At 37.5% G+C, this 20681-nt stretch overlaps 1 protein-coding gene across 2 annotated transcripts in view; it reads right to left on the minus strand.

The window, feature by feature from the left end:
• Positions 1-20681, minus strand: part of MMRN1 (multimerin 1) — a 106533-nt gene that overhangs the window by 69262 nt on the left and 16590 nt on the right. For both annotated transcript variants that reach the window (XM_040237851.1, XM_040237852.1), the window contains exon 2: positions 14074-14910. In XM_040237851.1, the coding sequence (XP_040093785.1) occupies positions 14074-14663 (590 nt within the window). In that variant the 5' untranslated portion in view covers positions 14664-14910. The remainder of the gene's footprint in view (positions 1-14073; positions 14911-20681) is intronic.

Below are 20681 nucleotides of genomic sequence, written 5' to 3' on the forward strand. Positions count from 1 at the left end.
GGAAAATGTTTTTACTGTGCTTGTAAATCTGAAAAATTATTTTTCTAATTTTTAACGGAATGAAACTGGAATATATAGATACTACTTGGGAAAACAAAAATCAGCCTCATTTCTGGTTGTAATACCAGTTATTTTATTATAAGAGAGATCCTATACTAAACTGTAAGAAAGTTCTTATTAACTATAGATTAATTGAATGATTAGATTATATGATTTTTTCATTCTTAGGTTTCTATTTCTATCATTTTCCCTATATATAAATATAATAAGATATATATTCCTGCTCATTTGTAACCGAGACTATTTTTCTTGAAAGTAGAGGCAGAAATGATTTACAAAGTAGCAAAGCTCATGACTGTAACATCAAATGAAAGAGCCTCTTGATGAGGGTTAAAAAGGAGAGTGAAAAATCTGGCTTAAAAACAACATTCAAAAAACTAAGATCATGGCATCTGCTCTCATCACTTCATGGAGAATAGATGGAGAAAAAGTGGGAACAGTGACAGACTTTATTTTCTTGAGCTTCAAAATCACTGCGGACGGTGATGGCAGCCATGAAATTAGGAGATGCTTGCTCCTTGGAAGGAAAGCTATGACAAACTAGACAGCATATTAAAAAGCAGAGACATCACTGTGCCGACAAAGGCCTGTAGAATCAAAGTTTTTCCAGTAGTCATGTACAGATAAGAGATTTGGACCATAAAGAAGGCTGGGTGCTGAATAATTGATGCTTCTGAGATGCTTGAGAGTTCTTTGGATTACAAGATCAAACCGGTCAACCCCCCAAAGGAAATCAACCCCGAATATTCATTGGAAGGAATGATGCTGACGCTCCAGTACTTTGACCACCTGGTGCAAAGAGCCAACTCATTGGAAAAAAACCCGGGTGCTGGGAAAGATTGAGAGCAGGAGGAGAAGGAGGCGACAAAAGATGAGATGGTTGGATGGCATCACTGACTCAACAGACATGAGTTTGGGCAAACCCCAGGAGATAGTGAAGGACAGGGAAGCCTGGCGTGCTGCAGTCCATGGGGTTGCAAAGAGTTGGACACAACTGAGCAACTGAACAGCAACAAATGAGTTCAAATCAGTATGAGACGTATGTTAGCAAATCACTAGAATATAAGAAATCTATGCTGCTTAAAATAATAATAATAATTATTATTAAAATAATACAACAGTCAACCTAAGTGTTAAAAACCAAAGAAGGAACACATTTTTCCCCAGAGTCACTAAATATCTGCTTTGAAATATTTAGGTCTTCTACAAATAAAGCTGACTCAGTCATTCGTCTATCTAAGGCAGATAAATTGAGCATTATACAGCTTATTGTGCAAGGTTCTTTTGAATGAGAAGTTTGACAATTCAGTTCTGTAAAGACATAAAAAGACATGTTAGCAAATTTTGTTCAAGTGTGGTGATACTTGGAAAATAATATGAAACAAAGAACTGGCAAAAACAGGTAACAAAAATTTAAAAATTAAAGACTACAATAAAGGGATATTTTAAAAATAGATTTTTCATGCAAATCCACTGATTATCCTAATTACAGAGAATGATTAACTTCAGCTGAAGCCCAGTTAAATTGTCTGTCATGTAAGCATTGGCTGAATGATTATGGAGGGGACAGTATGAGGCAGGAAAAAAAGTACCACTGTCACTACATAACCTGGGTTTTTGGGGAAAAAAAGATGATAGATACCTAGATATTGTTTGTGAGAGTAAATCAGCATCACCTGCAGTGATTGTTTAAAACTCTAAATAATAAAACCATTTCTTGACTAAAACAGTGTAGTAGGCAAAAAAGCAGATCAGTAGATTGCTCATGGCCCAGCAATCTTTGATCCAGTGTAAATGGGGAAAACTATCAACAGCCAAAGAGTCCCTGGTGTGACTCATAATTAGGTTTATGCTACCAACGAAATAAGCTCATTAAGGGATATTAAATATGTAAATATAATTTTAAAACCGAATAATTTGAAAATATAAGTTTTAAAATAGAAAATTCAGCATGGTGAAACGGTGACAGGCAAGTTTAAAAGCAATGTAATGATCCCAGACAAGCATTTTGCTTAAATCTAGAAATCCTTTGTACCTTTCCAGACTGATTATGGCTAACAGAGAGCAGTTTCTTTGAAGTGTTGAGCTTTCCATGGGGTCCTAACCCTCCAAACAGCAGACTGCATTTGGGATTCTCTTTAAGGGTAATAACTTGCTTTTGTGCAGCAACATGTACTGAAAAAGGCTTGTATTGATCCTTTGGATTTTCCAAGTTAATAGGCAAAAGATTTGTTTGAAAGAAAAGCAGACATCTTTGGCTATTTATGAACATGAGATGTACTTGCAGAACTTAAAAAAGTAATGATAGAGGAAGATTCTATTTTGATTCAGACAACTTGAACTCTTGTGGTTAATGAACTAAGAAAAGCAATGTAAATAAACAGTCATTCTATTTTGAAACATTTTAGAAATCCAGTCTTCCAAGGAGCCAGTGAAAGCACTAAATTAAAAAATCCATGAGTCGGTCATTTGCCATTTGCTGTGCACACTGACCAAACCATGGCCCACACATATCCATTCTTATCCTGAGTTGAGAGTGGACTGAAGCAACAAAGGATTCATTTAAATAATGACCAGGACACATATTTTTCTTAAGAAATAGAAAACACCAACCTAAAAAGATTAATGTAATGTATTTATACTAGTCCTTAAAATTCAGATTAATAAATTGTTTGTCATCCTGTTCATAGAAGACAATGTTTGAAGGTTTATATTCACACCCTGTGATTTGAATTGACACAATACCATGAAAATACCAATTCCTGAGACTATACACTAGAAATCAAAGTCAAGCAGCAAAATTCCCACCATAAACTAGCCAATGTTATGTAATTTTCTCTTGTTAATTGGATAAGATTTTGTACTTGGGGAGACTATGTATTTACAATAAATTTAATAATGTTACTTACCTCACAAATTGTCGTGAGATTAAATGACTTAATATATTTAAAACAGTTGCTGCTGCTGCTAACTACATGATTCAGAGAGTTCAATAGGATATTTTTATGAAGGGAATAGATACCTATATAGCTGTATATATATATGTATAAATCTCCCACTTTGTTTTTTGCCTCATACACTAGTAGAGATCGCTCCTTTTTCTTCTCTAATGACCTGATAAATTCATCTTAACCATAAATGCTTATGTATATCGGGTCAATACAGAAGATTATTATTGTTGCGGTTCAATGCATATGATGAAGCTTAGCTCTCAGAAGACATATATTCCAGATGTCTCTATAGTCCCAAGAAGAAATGAACCTAAATACTTCCCAAATGTTATGTAATCTTTATAGGAATCTTTATTTTCATTGGGCTTCCCTTGTGGCTCAGCTGGTAAAGAATCTGTCTGCAATGTAGGAGACCTGGGTTCCATCCCTGTGTTGGGAAGACCCCTGGAGAAGGAAGAGACTACCCACTCCAGTATTCTGACCTAGAGAATTTCATAGACTGTATAGATTAGGATTTATAGGTAGTGCACCAGTTACAAAAGAGGAAGTAGTCCAAAGGAAATATACAATGTGAAAGAAATATTAACAGAACTTGGAAGTAAGCATTTATATTTAGTGAAAAGATTCCTATTATGTAAATCACACACAAATAAAGCATTAGACATTTTATATTTAGTTTTGGCAGTTAGTCCAAAAGATAAGTCCATCTTGATAATAATCTCCTCAAGAAAATGACTATTTTCAAATTTTAAAAATTGTGATTCATTTTATTTTAGTGTAATACCTTTATATAGCCCATCCATCTTCTAAAGTCTGTATAATATTTAAACTGGGATAGAAGTATTAGTTTTATAAAAGAATCATAGAACTATTTGAAACAGATCTTGAGAGGCAATCATGAAAATCTCAGATGATGGGAAATTTCTGATACTTGCATTTTCTGGTTAATTTAGGTTTTAAGAAAAAAAAAAACGTTTTATATACCATCCTTTGCAATGAATGTCTTTTGTCAGGCACCACTGATTTACCTTCCATGGTGGGCACAAAGTAGTGAATATAATTGAGTTTTTAATGACATATGCTCAGAGTCACAAATTATTGTGTATATACAATAATAATAATAGTAATTTTCAGTGTAAAATTTTAGGAGAATGAGCTGAGGGTGCCCCCTACCCAGGATGTGCGTGGAGTTTGCCTTTTGGACCAAACCTATTTTTCAAGTTTTAAAGCCAACGATAGAACATTTTTAAGAGGTACATTGAATTAGCTATGCATAACATATGCATTTTTATAAGTAGCAATCATTAAAGGTACCTTAAGCTTTTTTCCATACATTTGTTTTATTTTACCTAATTTTATTTTATTGTTGTTTCTTTTCCCATCCTGTGACTTGAGTGTTTTCAGGGATATTGTAAACTCTACTCCACTAGGTGTCAGACTTTCCCACTGTGCAAACTGCAGAGCCTCAGGAAAGCCAGGCTAATGGATGCTGTGATGCTTAATGCTATACTTAAATCAGTTGTTCCTGTAAACTGACTCTTTTAACATCCCCCCAAGTAACACATTCTTAAATTAATTTCATATTTAAGTAAACTAAGTATACAAACACTTCTCATCTCATCACCTGGATTATATAAGCACTCCTTAAAATCTGGCATGTATCATACAATATGTATTTATATATTCAGCAGCAATTTAGTGAGTAAAAATATCAAATAAATGAAATGATTAACAAGAAAAAATTGAGATGCGGAATATACTTTAGTATTTTCACTGGCAATAATGTAGTAGATACATTTATTTCTCAAGGACATAAATGGTGTGCTTCCTTTTAGATATTTACAGCACGAGAGAATAATCCCCTTGGATGCTACTAGGCCTTTGATAAAAACATTGAAAACTACGCATGTTATAGACTGAATGTTTGTGACCCCCTCCAACTCCATTTGTTGACATCCAAATGCCCATTATGATAGTATTGAGAGATGGGGGCTTTGGGAGTTATTCAGTTCAGTTCAGTTCAGTTCAGTTCAGTCGCTCAGTCGTGTCCAACTCTTTGCGACCCCATGAATCGCAGCACGCCAGACCTCCCTGTCCATCACCGTCTCCCGGAGCTCACTCAGACTCACGTCCATCGAGTCCGTGATGCCATCCAGCCATCTCATCCTCTGTCGTCCCTTTCTCCTCCTGCCCCCAATCTCTCCCAGCATCAGAGTCTTTTCCAATGACTCACCTCTTCACATGAGGTGGCCAAAGTACTGCAGCTTCAGCTTTAGCATCATTCCTTCCAAAGAAATCCCAGGGTTGATCTCCTTCAGAATGGACTGATTGGATCTCCTTGCAGTCCAAGGGACTCTCAAGAGTCTTCTCCAACACCACAGTTCAAATGCAACAGTTCTTCAGCTCTCAGCCTTCTTCACAGTCCAACTCTCACATCCATACATGACCACAGGAAAAACCATAGCCTTGACTAGACGGACCTTAGTCGGCAAAGTAATGTCTCTGCTTTTGAATATGCTATCTAGGTTGGTCATAACTTTTCTTCCAAGGAGTAAGTGTCTTTTAATTTCATGGCTGTAATCACCATCTGCAGTGATTTTGGAGCCCCCCAAAATAAAGTCTGACACTGTTTCCACTGTTTCCCCATCGATTTCCCATGAAGTGATGGGACCAGATGCCATGATCTTCGTTTTCTGAATGTTGAGCTTTAAGCCAACTTTTTCACTCTCCTCTTTCACTTTCATCAAGAGGCTTTTGAGTTCCTCCTCACTTTCTGCCATAAGGGTGGTGTCATCTCCATATCTGAGGTTATTGATATTTCTCCCGGCAATCTTGATCCCAGCTTGTGTTTCTTCCAGTCCAGCATTTCTCATGATGTACTCTGCATAGAAGCTAAATAAGCAGGGTGACAACATACAGCCTTGACGTAATCCTTTTCCTATTTGGAACCAGTCTGTTGTTCCATGTCCAGTTCTAACTGTTGCTTCCTGACCTGCATACAGATTTCTCAAGAGGCAGGTTAGGTGGTCTGGTATTCCCATCTCTTTCAGAATTTTCCACAGTTGATTGTGATCCACACAGTATGTTTTTCTGGAACTCTCTTGCTTTTTCCATGATCCAGCGGATGTTGGCAATTTGATCTCTGGTTCCTCTGCCTTTTCTGAAACCAGCTTGAACGTCAGGGAGTTCACAGTTCACGTATTGCTGAAGTCTGGCTTGGAGAATTTTGAGCATTACTTTACTAGCATGTGAGATGAGTGCAATTGTGCAGTAGTTTGAGCATGCTTTGGCATTGCCTTTCTTTGGAATTGGAATGAAAACTGACCTTTTCCAGTCCTGTGGCCACTGCTGAGTTTTCCAAATTTGCTGGCATATTGAGTGCAACACTTTCACACCATCATCTTTCAGGATTTGAAACAGCTCAACTGGAATTCCATCACCTCCACTAGCTTTGTTCGTAGTGATGCTTTCTAAAGCCCACTTAACTTCACATTCCAAGATGTCTGGCTCTAGATGAGTGATCACATCATCATGATTATCTGGGTCATGAAGATCTTTTTTGTACAGTTCTTCCATGTATTCTTGCCACCTCTTCTTAATATCTTCTGCTTCTGTTAGGTCCAGACCATTTCTGTCCTTTATCGAGCCCATCTTTGCATGAAATGTTCCCTTGGTATCTCTAATTTTCTTGAAGAGATCTCTAGTCTTCCCCATTCTGTTGTTTTCCTCTATTTCTTTGCATTGATTGCTGAAGAAGGCTTTCTTATCTCTTCCTGCTATTCTTTGGGAGTTATTAGGTGTAAGGTATTAGTGCCCTTATAACAGAGGCCCTAGAGAGATCCCTCATCCCTTCCACCATGTGGGGGTAAAATGAGAACTCAGGAACCTGAAAAAAAAAAAAAAGCCCTCATTGACCATGCTAGCAACCTGTTCCTGGGCTTCCAGCTTCCAGAACTGAGAAATAAATTTCTGTTGTTTATAAGCCACACAGTCTTTCATTTTGTTATAATAGCCTGAATAGACGAAGATGTTATCTGAATTTAATTGACCAGATTTTTCACATCTAAAACCTCACAATTTACAGAATTAAGCAGAAAAAATGCTTATTATGATAGGCAATAGAATTAATTAGATGGTTAGTTTTTGTGATTTTAAACCATTAAATTTTTAAAGTATATTTAAAATTTCTATTTACAAGTGATCTAATTAATAAAAGACTTGTAGTATTTATTATTTTAGACATACTGTGCTATGCTTAGTTGCTCAGTTGTGTCTGACTCTTTGTGACCCCATGGGCAGCCCGTCAGTCTGCCCAGTCCATGGAGATTCTCCAGGCAAGAATACTGGAGTGGGTTGCCATGCCCTCCTCCAAGGGATCTTCCTAACCCAGGGATTGAACTCAGGTCTCCCACATTGCAGGCAGATTCTTTACTGACTGAGCCACCAGGAAAGCTCTTAGACATACTAGAAATCATAATTTATTTAACTTGAGCCACCTGTTTGTACTTAAAGCAAGTTATATAGCTTTTAGAAAGAATAAACAAATGAAATTCTAAAATAATCAAGTTTCCAGTAAACTCAGCAAATGAAGAATTCATCTTGCTTCATATTCAACTTTTCCCTTCTGGCCTTTTCATTAACGTTTTACAATATTTATGGCTATTCTCTATGCAAAATAAAATACAATAGCAACAAGAGAGTGGGAAACTCTCAGGGCCAGCTCTGATTTCTGCCCTCTCTCCCTTTTCCTTTTCATTAAAAAAAAAAAAGAGAGAAAACTCTTCAATTGATTATCCATATTTTTATAATTCTCATATTTTCCAAACTTATGTCTCTAGCCTTGATCCTGCTTCAAACTCCAAATCCATCCAATAAGCTGTCACTCCACAGAATTTTATTCGGCTTTTTCTATGTGCGTGGCACTTATGTTAGCAGTTGAATAGAATAATAATTGAGAAGGGCAAGGTTCCTATTATTACAGGGTGTATTTTTGACATGAAAAAATATAAAATACATGAATGTCTATATTAATAAACCCAATAATTTCAAATAAATGCTTTAAAGAAAAAAGGTGATAGGGATGGCAATTTGACATTAGGTTGTCAGAGAAGGTTTGCTTGAGAGAGGGACATTAATGCTAGAGTTGCATGAAGAAAAAGAATCCATCATTCAAAATACTGAAGTTAGAGCATTCTATCAAGAGCAAACAGGAAATTTCCTTGAGATACATATTAACTTGCATGGTCAGTAACCAGAAGGAAGCCCACTGTGGCTGGAGAAAATCAAGTAGAGTGAACTTGGAGCATGGTGGAAATTTAGATCGTAAAGATGGGGGATCATGAGCAAACCCAGTGTGCATAGTGAGGATTTAGAATTTTATTCTATAGGTAATGGAAAGATACCAAGTGAATTTGAGCATGTGAGCAAAATACCAAGTTTCACCGATTTTTAAGACACATCTCTGAAATCAGGAATATGTTTTGAAATCAATGGTATCTTTTAGTCACTATTGGTCAGACAGTAGGTATTATTACTGCCTTGCATTGGAGAAGGTAATGGTAACCCATTCCAGTGTTCTTGCCTGGAGAATCCCAGGGACGGGGGAGCCTGGAAGGCGGCCGTCTGTGGGGTCGCATAGAGTCGGACACTACTGAAGTGACTTAGCAGCAACAGCAGCAGCAGAAATAGCTAAACCAGTTTTATTTATATTTTCATTTCAAGGAACATCAGTGGTATATAATCAAACTCTAAGAGATAAATCTAAAAACTTTAATGTCATGCTTTCTTATTAGTATGTAAGATAATGCATCACAGTATATGAATTCTTACATTCAATAAAATTTATTAACCTGAGTTAAAAAGTTTAAATGCCTTGAAGTGAAGTGAAAGTTGCTCAGTTGTGTCGAAGTCTTTGTGACCCCATGGACTATACAGTCTGTGGAATTCTCCAGACCAGAATACTGGAGTGGGTAGCCTTTCCCTTCTCCAGGAGATCTTCCCAACCCAGGGATGGAACCCAGGTTTCCCGCATTGCAGGCAGATTCTTTACCAGCTGAGCTATCAGGGGAGCCAATTTTTCAAAACCTCAGGTTATCTCCACTTTCACTTGCAATCCCTAGCCCTTTTCAGTGTTTTTCAGATGGCTACCACTGTTTCAGTGTCAAATCCAAACTGAAAATATCCAGGCATAGCCTTATCCAATAGAACTTTCTGCAACAATGCAAATACTCTGTGTCTACACCGTCCCATATGGCAGCCACTAGCCCCAGGTGAACAGAGTGCTTGACCATATAACTAGTGTGACTGAGGAACTGAGTTTTTAATTTCACTTAATTTTAATTAATTTAATTTTAAATAGCCACCTGTGCTTAGTGGCTATCACAGTAGAGAGTGCATGTCTAGAAGAAGAGAAACCTTGAGTGTCAAGAGTGGACAAGTTTTTCCTTGAGGTCCCCCTGTGGTTTTTCCCAGTGTCTCTTTGATCAAAAGCTGGTCACATGCCTACTCATAAATCAAACATTGCCAAGGGAAACCGTTTCCAAAGTTAGCTTAAAATAATCAGGATTCAGTTACGGGTGCAGTGGCCCCGGCCCTGGCGGCACCTGGGTGGGAGCGGGTGGCCGGGCACAGAGGGACTCAGAGGAGCCGAGTTCTATGTCAAACAAACAATGTTCTATGTCAAATCTACTCAATAACAAAGTTTGAAAGATCTCACACGTGTGGAGGCAAGAGTGGAAATGTGGACAAGTTAAGAGATTGGTGGTGTATAATGGTGGTAAGAATGGGATGGTATGGTAAAGTGGAGAGAGGCTAAGGGTTTGAAGGATGTTGGAGAGGACACTGAGACTTCTTAATTGATTATATAAAGGCCAGGGGAGAAAATGTAAAAGATATACCAAAGGTTTCTAGTTATGGAACTAGCCATTCACTGAGATGAAGATTCAAGTACACATGTGCAGGTGCTGGGATTGTGAGAGAAGTTATTAGGTAGGCAGTCGATGTCTCTCGATATCTCATTTTACCTACTATCCTCTCAGGGGAGGCTCACAGTGTTCAGGGTATCTTAAGAACTTCATTCAGAATGTTGATCACCATTTTGATTCCACATCAGTATTTGTGATGCAGTCTTTTTCCTCCCCATGCCCTCCTGGACTGCAGGTTCCATGAGGGCAGAACAGGTGGGAGTTTGTTTTCACTGTTTTACTCTCAGCGTAAGCACAATGCTGGGGACGTATTGAAAGTTGAAAGTGTTAGTTGCTCAGTCATGTCTGACTCTTTGCTACCCCAGGAACTGTAGCCTGTATTAGTCCTCAGCAAATATTGGCTCACTGCATAGACTAATTCTAATTTCTCCTTTTTATTCTGCCTGTTTCAAAGTGCTTGGTCACTGACCAACCTCCGTTGTGCTAGACAGGAAACCACAATTCTGGTGGGCCCAGGAGTTCTGTGATGCTAAGATGAGACAAAATACAAGATGAGACAAAAATATGCCAGAAAAATTCTATTGATGGAACTATTCCTTTTAAGTAGAATCACTATAAAATTCCAAGAGTAGTAGGGGAAAAACCCCAAAACCTAAAGATGAGTTTATCCCCAGTCAATCAGGTTTTCTAATACAGAAATAATAATTCTTTAGGAAGGATTTGTTTATATTCACATATGGATCCATAAACTTTACATTCAGTTCATTAAATATTGCATACTTATTATAAACCAAATACTTTACTAGCAATGAAAATATGTCCCTAAATGCAAGGAGATCAGATGTATAATTATAATAACTACTGTAAGTGTGGCAAAAGAATTCAGAGTATATGTACAGTCAGAGAGCCCACCTGACTGAGTCTGAGAAGGCTTCCTGGAGGTATTATTGTGAGGTATAAAAGAAGTAGGTGATAGGAAAATAAGACTATGCTAGCCAGAAGTACAAACAGGGACAGAGATATTGTACAAACAATATACTGTGGACTAGAAAACTACACATTTTAGTGGCAGGAAAGTGACAGAAGATAAGGCTGGGGAGATAGGCGAGAGCCAGATCCAGGATGGCATTGTGTGACTGACCGGGTAACAGATCTGGACTCTATTATGGAGCAAAGAATATGGAGCCACTGACGCCTCAGAAGTGGGAAAATATACTGGCCACTTGTTTTTTCCAGTTGGGATAGTAGACTGTGTTCACTGAGGGAGTATATGTAGGGATAGAATGCTTTGTCTCTGAAGGCAGTCAGCCTGGGTTTGCATTTTCACCCTGCAATTTACTAGCTAAGTGACCCTAGTTAAGTTTCTTAGCCTCTCCATAATGAAATAGTAAAAGAATCTTCTTCATAGATTTACAGCGGTGTTTAAAGGATTGAAAATTATGTATTTATATATATATATATATACACACACACACACACACAAATACACACAGAATAGTATAGTACTATGGAAAATACCATAAAGTGTTTGCTACTATTATTGTTTGTTAATCAAATGAAAATATGAAAGATCTCTTTTGACCTTGTTAAGGTTTCTTTTCGTCAGCACTGTGTCCATAAGAGATGGGCCTAAATTTTCTCTAATACCATTATCAATTGCATGGCTTAGTGAGTAAGACGTCTGGGACTTAATGAAAAGTTTACCAAAAGGAAACCTCAGGACCTTCCCTGGTGGTCCAGTGGTATAACTCAGTGCTCACAATGCAGAGAGTTTGATCTCTGGTTGGGGAACTGAGATCCTGCATGCTGCATGGTTCAGCCAAAATAATGAAATAGAACCTCAGCTCTCCAGGACTTTAGGATGTAGACTTTCTAAGTTGTTGTTTTTCAGTCCTCCACTGTCTCCTGGAGTTTGTTCAAGACTCTCTAAGTACATGTGTGCTAAGGCGCTTCAATCATGTCTGACTGTGCAACCCTATGGACTGTACTCTGCCAGGCTCCTCTTTCCATGGGTTTCTCCAGGCAAGAATACTGGAGTGGGTTGCCTTTATCTTCTCCAGGGGATTCTCCCGACCCAGGGATCAAACCTGCATCTCTTACATCTCCTGCACTGGCAGGAGGGTTCTTTACCTCTAGAGCCACCTGGGAAGCCCCAGAAATAAGATTATTGTCATTGGAAAATCCAAGGAATGGAGTTCTGCTCAGCAGGTTACAACTCTAATGCCTTGTTTCCTCCTAACATATAGTGAATTTTTAAAAATCTGAGACATGTTGGTGCTTACTTTTTATAGAAAATATTCCTTGGAAGCAGGAATTATTTTAAAAATTCTCTATTTCCCCAGAGATCAGTACAATGTTAGGCACATAATAGGCAATATATAAAAATCATCAAATAAGTAGGTGTTCATAAGCTTTGACAGTGAGGTCTCTGGGTAAAACAATTAGCATGTATCTAGTATTCATCAAGTTATCAATTACTACTTCTAATTATGAAATAACTATTGCCATTTCTATACGCCATGTAAAACTTTAAGCAGTATTTTAACTAGAACGGTTCCCTTTTTCTTTTGGTTGTATTTACTAGTCTATTGAAAAATCTTGACACACATCTCTAAAAAGTTCAAGTCATTTCCTATGAATGCCTAAGGTTTCTATAGAACTTATTTAAAAAAATTAAATCATAGAATATTACAAAATATTAATAGAGATGATTTTATAAGTGACTATGACTCTCAATAGTTTACATTTTACTATTATTTGATAGTCCATATTCTGTTGTTCATAAGTGTGAGAAAGTTTAATTTATATCTGTTAAAATATCTGTTATAGATGAAGTATATCCATCCCAAGTTAAACATTTTGTAATCTGTAGTATTTATTTTATAGTACATTGGCATATTCTATATTCCAAGTTAATGTTTTTAGTTAAAATCACATTTACTTCCATATTTTAAAAATTCTATAACCTTTGAAATACAGTTAAAATGGAATTAAATAAATACAAATCTATTGGTTTATATTTCCAGTGTGTCCTCATCTTTATATCAAGAACATCTTTATGTCATTAACACAATGCCTTTCATATAGCAGGTGTAAGTTGCTATTATTAACTTGAATTAGTTTATATAGTCAGGTGTTTAACTCAAGCTTCCAAGGCATTATTTGGTATCTTGAAGTTTTTGTTATAAGCAAAAGATATTTGAAAGTTTAATTTCATAATACTAAACATCTAGTATTCCAAACATAGAAATAATTTTGGACAATAAATGAATAGAACATTGACTTGCATTTCTCAGTGTTTTGTTCTTGTTTTGTGGGCCTTTAAAAGTCTTCTTTAATGATACTGTTTTAAGCTTTGTTTTATTGTTTTGTTTCAGCAATTCAAATGGAATTTTCTCTAATTTTAAATCAAAATCAATTTGAAAAATTGGCCTTTCTAATCAACACATTAATAATAATAGCATAACTCAGTATAACAGTACTAGTAAAATATGATTTGTTGAGCACCCATTCTGTAAGATGTATGTGTCTAAGCACATTTCATTACTTTGAATCTTGCATGATAACCCTGCAAAGTTGGTATTTTTATCTGTATTTCCTATCTGTATTTTACAAATGAAGAAACTTAGATTCAGGAACATCAATTGACTTGCTCAAGTCAAGGATCTAGACAGTACGGGAGCCAGGATTCCAATCCAGCTCTGCTTGGTTTGTTCTTGATAACTGTTTAATTTCCACAGCACCAGACTGTTTCAATTTTCAAATCTGTTCACACCTTAACTATATTGACATTTTTTTCTTTCACCTTGTGGGTGTAATTCTGAGCACAAACAGCATATGCTTGACGTGAGTTAACTAACAAGTCACTGTAGGGTTACACTGTAGGGTTAGTGACCATCTCCAGTTAAAGTACCTCTATTTAGTAACTTGGACCACTTCAATTAAAACAAATTGTTGCATTTTGTTTGTTCAGCTTTTCCTTTTAAGATAAGGTAATGCTCAATTCCCTCCTCTAACTGACATATGATCTGGTTTCATCTTGAACATAAAATCCTTTCTGGAAATGAGACTGTTTAACTGTTAGCTTGTAATCTTATAAGCCATATCATTAGAAAGGGGGAAAAAAAGAATTTTCTTACTTTCCTCTAGTTGTTTCAAAACTTGATTTTTGTTTGCTGGTTCTTTGGCTTCCAGGGCGGTCACCTCTGCTGAGATACGTTTCCCGCGGTGATCGATTTCCCACGCCTCCAACTGAGTTTGGAGAAATGCCTTGTTCATTCGTCTTTCTGGCAAAGCTCTGAAGAAATTGCAGGGTGGAGTTGGAAAGAATCACTGACTCTGCTTTAGGACTGAACTTGAGGGTAGATTCCGTCTGGAGGGCAAGAGATCGTAACTTCAGCATCCCTTCTCCTGTCTTCTCTGTGGGTGTGAGAGTTTGTTTTCTCACACCCGCAGGAGATGCACTTGTCTCTGAGGCCAGTGGTATTGAATTCAGAAGACTGTCTTCCGAAGTGCTGGAATCAGGAGCTGTGGCCACCTCAGTTAATGTGATCTGGGGTGTTGGCAGCACCTGGAGACTTTGTCCTTTGTTTGGAGGAACTGAAGCAGAGGTCGAATTCTTTTGGGAGTTCTCATCCTCAGTTGTAGTCCAAGTGTGCATAGGGCCATTAAGCCCAAAGCCTCCACTCCATAAACTAGAAAGCAGGATAAATAGCCTTGCTCCTTTCATTTCAGTAGTTTGAAGCTAGAAAGCTCAAGTACAATTGGGGGATAAAGTCCTTCCAGCCTTTCTGACAGCTGCTTCCACACTGAATCTGCTAAGACAGAGGTTTGCCAATTTGAGATGTGAAGAGGAAACAGGTTTCTATGTATTGTAGTGGACTCAGGAAGTTTGATTTCCTGTTTCTGTAGGTTCTGTGTGATCTGTGACCTCTGGTAGGATGATCTATGGAAGAAGTAAAGCGTGTCCGACGAAGCTGAGGGTAAATGGAAAAACACAGGCAATGATTATCAGGAAAACCCATGAAAGAAACCTTCCCAGGTCCACTTATATTTCATGTGTTGTTCAGTTTTGAAGAGGAATTTCATGGTGACAATGGAATTTTGTTTGGATGAGTTAAGTCAAATAGTTTACATTTTGTTCTACTATGCAAGGAAATTGAGGTAAAAAAAAAGTGATACTTCCTTTCAACGGTGCCCCATCCAGAGAGCCATGTTTTGTTTAAGGACGTATACACATGCACACGCACAAATAAAAACTTGGTCTGCAGTGCCTCTGCCCTTTCACACATCACAGGCTGAATTGTGAAAAAATAAAAACATATCCCTATTTTTCTATCTACACTTTAGCTGTAGCATTATTTGAAGTCAATCTCAATGATGATAATAAAAAAGAAAAGCATAAATTACTGAATTATGTGAGTATACAAGAAACTCACTTTAAATTTTGCTCTCAAAATTCCTATTAGAACCAGTTAATGGAATGAAGCATCAGAAATTTAATTCTTCTATTTTCTAATGCTTATCTTCTCATGGTTGAGACTGATTAGTATTTTACCACTAAAAAAGGATGAAGAAAGAGTGAACTCATATGAAAATAAATTAAAGTGGAGTCATACATATTAGTTTTTTTTTTATTTTTACTGTAGTGACAAATGTATCAGCAGCAGAAAATAGGGAATTGCATTGATCAAAGACTTTTCAATGGTGGTTTTCCAAGTAGAGATGCTTCATGGGATTTATGATTTCACTGTTTCAACAAATGTCTGATTCTCAGACTTCCATTAAGCTCTCTGAACTATAAAAAAATTTTCCATAGCATACCCTTTGGACATATAAGTAACAAACTAGAATAGTTCATCCATCCATATGTTTCTACTCTCTTTCATTCATTCAGTAATAACCCAAATCACCAGTCATCTTTAGTGAGGTGCTTTCTTAGATGCTGAGATTATAAAGCAAGAATATTCTTGGGTCTCAATGTACTTGTGTTCTGTTATATATTACCTGAAGGCTAGATCTCTGTGTAATTAATCTTTTTGTCAACTTCAATGCCTGGTATTAAGTTCTTGTTAAATATTCAGTCTTGTAATGTTTTCTTTCAGAACCAAAAAACTGGAAACCTCATGACTATTTGTTTATATATTATTATAGATATATACATCCTTTATACATGGGGTTGCAAAGAGTCCAGGGGGTTACAAAGAGTCAGACACAACTGAGCGACTGAACAACAACAACAGATACACATTCTTGTCTCTAATCCTACATACAGCACACCAGGTTTTGAAACAAGACCTAAAGTTCCTCTGAACTACTAACTTTTTGGTCTTAATTCATGTCCCCCCCTTCATCTCCGTCATTCTCTTATACAAGCTATTGTTGACATTTAGATAAGAGCGGGCGTATTCAGGGTGGTATGGCTGCAGACTGTTGTTGACATTCAGAGAGTATATAACATGAGGTTATTTAAACTACGACACACATTAGTTAGCAGCAACCCAACGGACTTTGATATGTAGTACAAAACATCTGTTTCTCAGATATATCACAGAGCAACTAACTAACTTTGCGTTTGTAGAGGAGCAAATAGGTCCAGCACAGACAATCCAGGCAGCAATTACTTACTAAAAAGAGTGATGAAATGCATAATTTTCACAACACAAGCATAGTTGTCAGTACTAAGAAAAAGACATTACAGCTTCTTTATCTGGAAAAGACACAAGCCACTATCTTTGACTTAGAACAGAATAGTAATTAGAAAGCTCTAAGTGAAGTATTTCTATTTAGTGTACAATTTTTAAAATCATTTTCTTAGATTTAGTAAAAGTAGATGAAGAGACCATCCTGAAATTTTAAGAAATAATCAGAATAATGACACACATACATTTTTTTGTTTCTATGATTTGAAAAAAAAAAAATCTTGGTCCTATTCAGGACAAATGAACTTGAGTGGTAAAGGGTCACACTCATTGGATCTATAAGAGATAACAAATGGCTCTCAAATGGTAATAAAAACTGAGCTGAGCTGAAGCAATTCATTTCTCCTCCTGTAACATATTGACCAATAATGATTTTGGTTACCCCTATCCTAGCTTACAAGTGACCTTGTGATCAGAAGGCTAAAGGTTCTGTATCTCATTATCAATCCAATAAGCCATCTTGTGCTGTAACTCCCTAGAGAATCACCATCTCATCTGAGGGATTTAGATGTATGGATCAGTCCTTAATTGGAGACATAAAGTAAGGATCTATACTTAAGAAGCTGTCAGAAGTCTAGCCTCAAATTCTGCTTTTGAGACTCATTAATATTCATCAGCTAACAATTAAGAATAATAATATTCCTGGAATTATTGCCTAAATATTCATTCTTCTAATTACTATAAAAACTATTCCTGGATTAAACTATATCATCAGAGTTTTTACATCTGGACCCAGTCATTTTGCTACACCCCTGTGGTTGCTAAATTGTTTAAGTTATATTGTTTTACTCTATTGCCATTTTTGTTCATTGAGTAATTTATAAGAAGTGAAGCGAAGTTGCTCAGTTGTGTCCAACTCTTTGCAACCCTATGGACTATAGCCTGCCAGGCTCCTCTGTCCATGGGATTTTCCAGGCAATAGTACTGGAGTGGATTGCCATTTCCTTCTCCAGGGGATCTTCCCTACCCAGGGATCGAACCCAGGTCTCCCACATTGTGGATAGATGCTTTACCATCTGAGCCACCAGGGAAGTCCTAATTTATAAGAAAGCAACTGTAAAACTGATTATATTGTGTACTACAAATAGATGGGGAAACAGTGTCAGACTTAATTTTTCTGGGCTCCAAAATCACTGTAGATGGTGAAGGCAGCCATGAAATTAAAAGATGCTTACTCCTGGGAAGGAAAGTTATGACCAACCTAGATAGCATATTCAAAAGCAGAGACATTACTTTGCCAACAAAAGTCTGTCTAGTCAAGGCTATGGTTTTTCCAGTGGTCATGTATGGATGTGAGAGTTGGACTGTGAAGAAAGCTGAGCGCCAAAGAATTGATGCTTTTGAACTGTGGTGTTGGAGAAGACTTACTGCAAGGAGATCCAACCAGTCCATTCTAAAGGAGATCAGTCCTGGGGGTTCATTGGAAGGACTGATGCTGAGGCTGAAACTCCAATACTTTGGCCACCTCATGCGAAGAGTTGACTCCTTGGAAAAGACTCTGATGCTGGGAGGGATTGGTGCAGGAAGAGAAGGGGATGACAGAGGATGAGATGGCTGGATGGCATCACAGACTCGATGGACATGAGTTTGAGTAAACTCCAGGAGTTGGTGATGGACAGGGAGGCCTGGCGTGCTGTGATTCATGGGGTTGCAAAGAGTTGGACACGACTGAGTGACTGAACTGAACTGATCATCTGGTTTGTATGTCATTTTTCACTGTACCTTAAGGACTGAATATATTTTGTAAAAGTGCTCTCTCTAGCTGATGAGATAATGGAGATAATGGGGTTATTTCCATTTTCTTTTTGTAATATATTATTCATTATTATTATTTTAGTCTTTTCTAATCATAAGAAAAAAATCATATTAAGTTGAAACAAAAATGTAATTAGGAGTTAAAAGAGAATCTTAGATTAAGGACGTCATGATTTGTAGATTGTTGTACAGTCACCAGTCATGTCCGACTCTTTGCAACCCCATGGACTACAGCACACCAGGCTTCCCTGTGCTTCACCATCTCCCAGAGCTTGCTCACACTCATGTCCATTGAGTCAGTGATGTCATCCAACCATCTCTTCCTCTGTGGTCCCCTTCTCCTCCTGCTTTCTATCTTTCCCAGCATCAGAGTCTTTTCCAGTGAGTCAGTTCCTCAAGTCAGGTGGCCAAAGTACTGGAGTTTCAGCTTCAGCATCAGTCCTTCCAATGAACATTCAGGACTGATTTCCTTTAGGATTGATGGATTGATATCCCTGCATTCAAAGGGTCTTTCAAGGGTCTTCTCTAACAACAGAGTTCAAAATAATCAGTTCTTTGGCACCCAAATTTCTTTATAATCCAACTCTCACATCTATACATGACTCCTGGAAAAACCATAGCTTTGACTATACAGACCTTTGTCAGATTTGTAGATAGTGCTATGTGTTATTTAAAAGCCATTTTATGGCTGCAAGAGTTATTGTCCTCTATAAGATATCGGAAGCAGGGAATAGCTTCAGCTAGATTAACAGGGTTTCTTGGCAGCATCTTTCTTTCTCACAAAGAAATTGTTATCTTTAAAATAGTATAAAATTTTGAAAATAATACTTCACTATAGCCCTTCTCCATAAGTTGGAACTGTCATGCCAAGTAAGTATTTAACTCTGATTTTACTGATAGAAAATCAAGCTTAAAGAATTTAAGTAACCTCCTAAAGTAGCACATTGTTTATTGATGCATAGTATGTCCAATTCTTTATTATGCCCATTTTACATGAAATGTTCCCTTGGTATCTCTAATTTTCTTGAAGAGATCTCTTCTTTGCATTGATCACTGAGGAAGGCTTTCTCATCTCTCTTTGCTATTCTTTGGAACTCTGCGTTCAAATGGGTATATCTTTCCTTTTCCTCTTTGCCTTTAGCTTCTCTTCCTTTTTCAGCTATTTGTAAGGCCTCATCAGACAACCATTTTGCTTTTTTGCATTTCTTTTTATTGGGGATGGTCTTGATCACTGCCTCTTTTACAGTGTCACGAACTTCCATCCATAGTTCTTCAGGCTCTCTATCAGATCTAATCCCTTGAATCTATTTGCCACTTCCACTGTATAATCTTCAAGGGATTTGGTTTATTAAGAAGAGGTGGCAAGAATACACAGATGAATTATACAACAAAGGTCTCCACGACCCAGATAACCATGATGGTATGATCACTCACCTAGACCCAGACATCCAGGAATGCAAAGTCAATTGGGCCTTAGGAAAAATCACTACAAACAAAGCTAGTGGAGGTGATGGAATTCCAGTTGAGCTATTTCAAATCCTAAAAGATGATGCTTTGAAAGTGTTGCACTCAATATGCCAGCAAATTTGGAAAACTCAGCAGTGGCCACAGGACTGGAAGAGGTTAGTTTTCATTCCAATCCGAAAGAAAGGCAATGCCAAAGAATGCTCAAACCACTGCACAATTGCATTCATCTCACATGCTAGCAAAGTAATGTTCAAAATTCTCCAAGCCAGGCTTCAACAGTATGTGAATCATGAACTTCCAGATGTTCAAGCTGGATTTAGAAAAGGCATAGGATCCAGAGATCAAATTGCCAACATCCGTTGCATCATCAAAAAAGCAAGAGATTTCCAGAAGCACATCTCAGTTCAGTTCAGTCACTCAGTCGTGTCTGACTTCTTGCAACCTCGTGGACTGCAGCACACCAGGCATCCCTGTCCATCACCAACTCCTGGAGTCTACTCAGACTCATGTCCATTGAGTAGGTAATGCCATCTACCATCTCATCCTCTGTGGTCCCCTTTTCCTCCCACCTTCAATCTTTCCCAGCATCAAGGTCTTTTCCAATGAGTCAGTTCTTTGCATCAGGTGGCCAAAGTATTGGAGTTTCAGCTTCAGCATTAGTCCTTCCAATGAATATTCAGGACTGATTTCATTTAGGATGTACTGGTTGGATCTCCTTGCTCACCAAGGGACTCTCAAGAGTCTAATCCAATACCACAGTTCAAAAGCATTAATTCGTGGATGCTCATCTTTCTTTATATTCCAATTCTCAGGTCCATATATGA

This window comes from Oryx dammah, unplaced genomic scaffold (assembly GCF_014754425.2).
Source record: "Oryx dammah isolate SB20612 unplaced genomic scaffold, SCBI_Odam_1.1 HiC_scaffold_3, whole genome shotgun sequence".
Classification (NCBI taxonomy): domain Eukaryota; kingdom Metazoa; phylum Chordata; class Mammalia; order Artiodactyla; family Bovidae; genus Oryx; species Oryx dammah.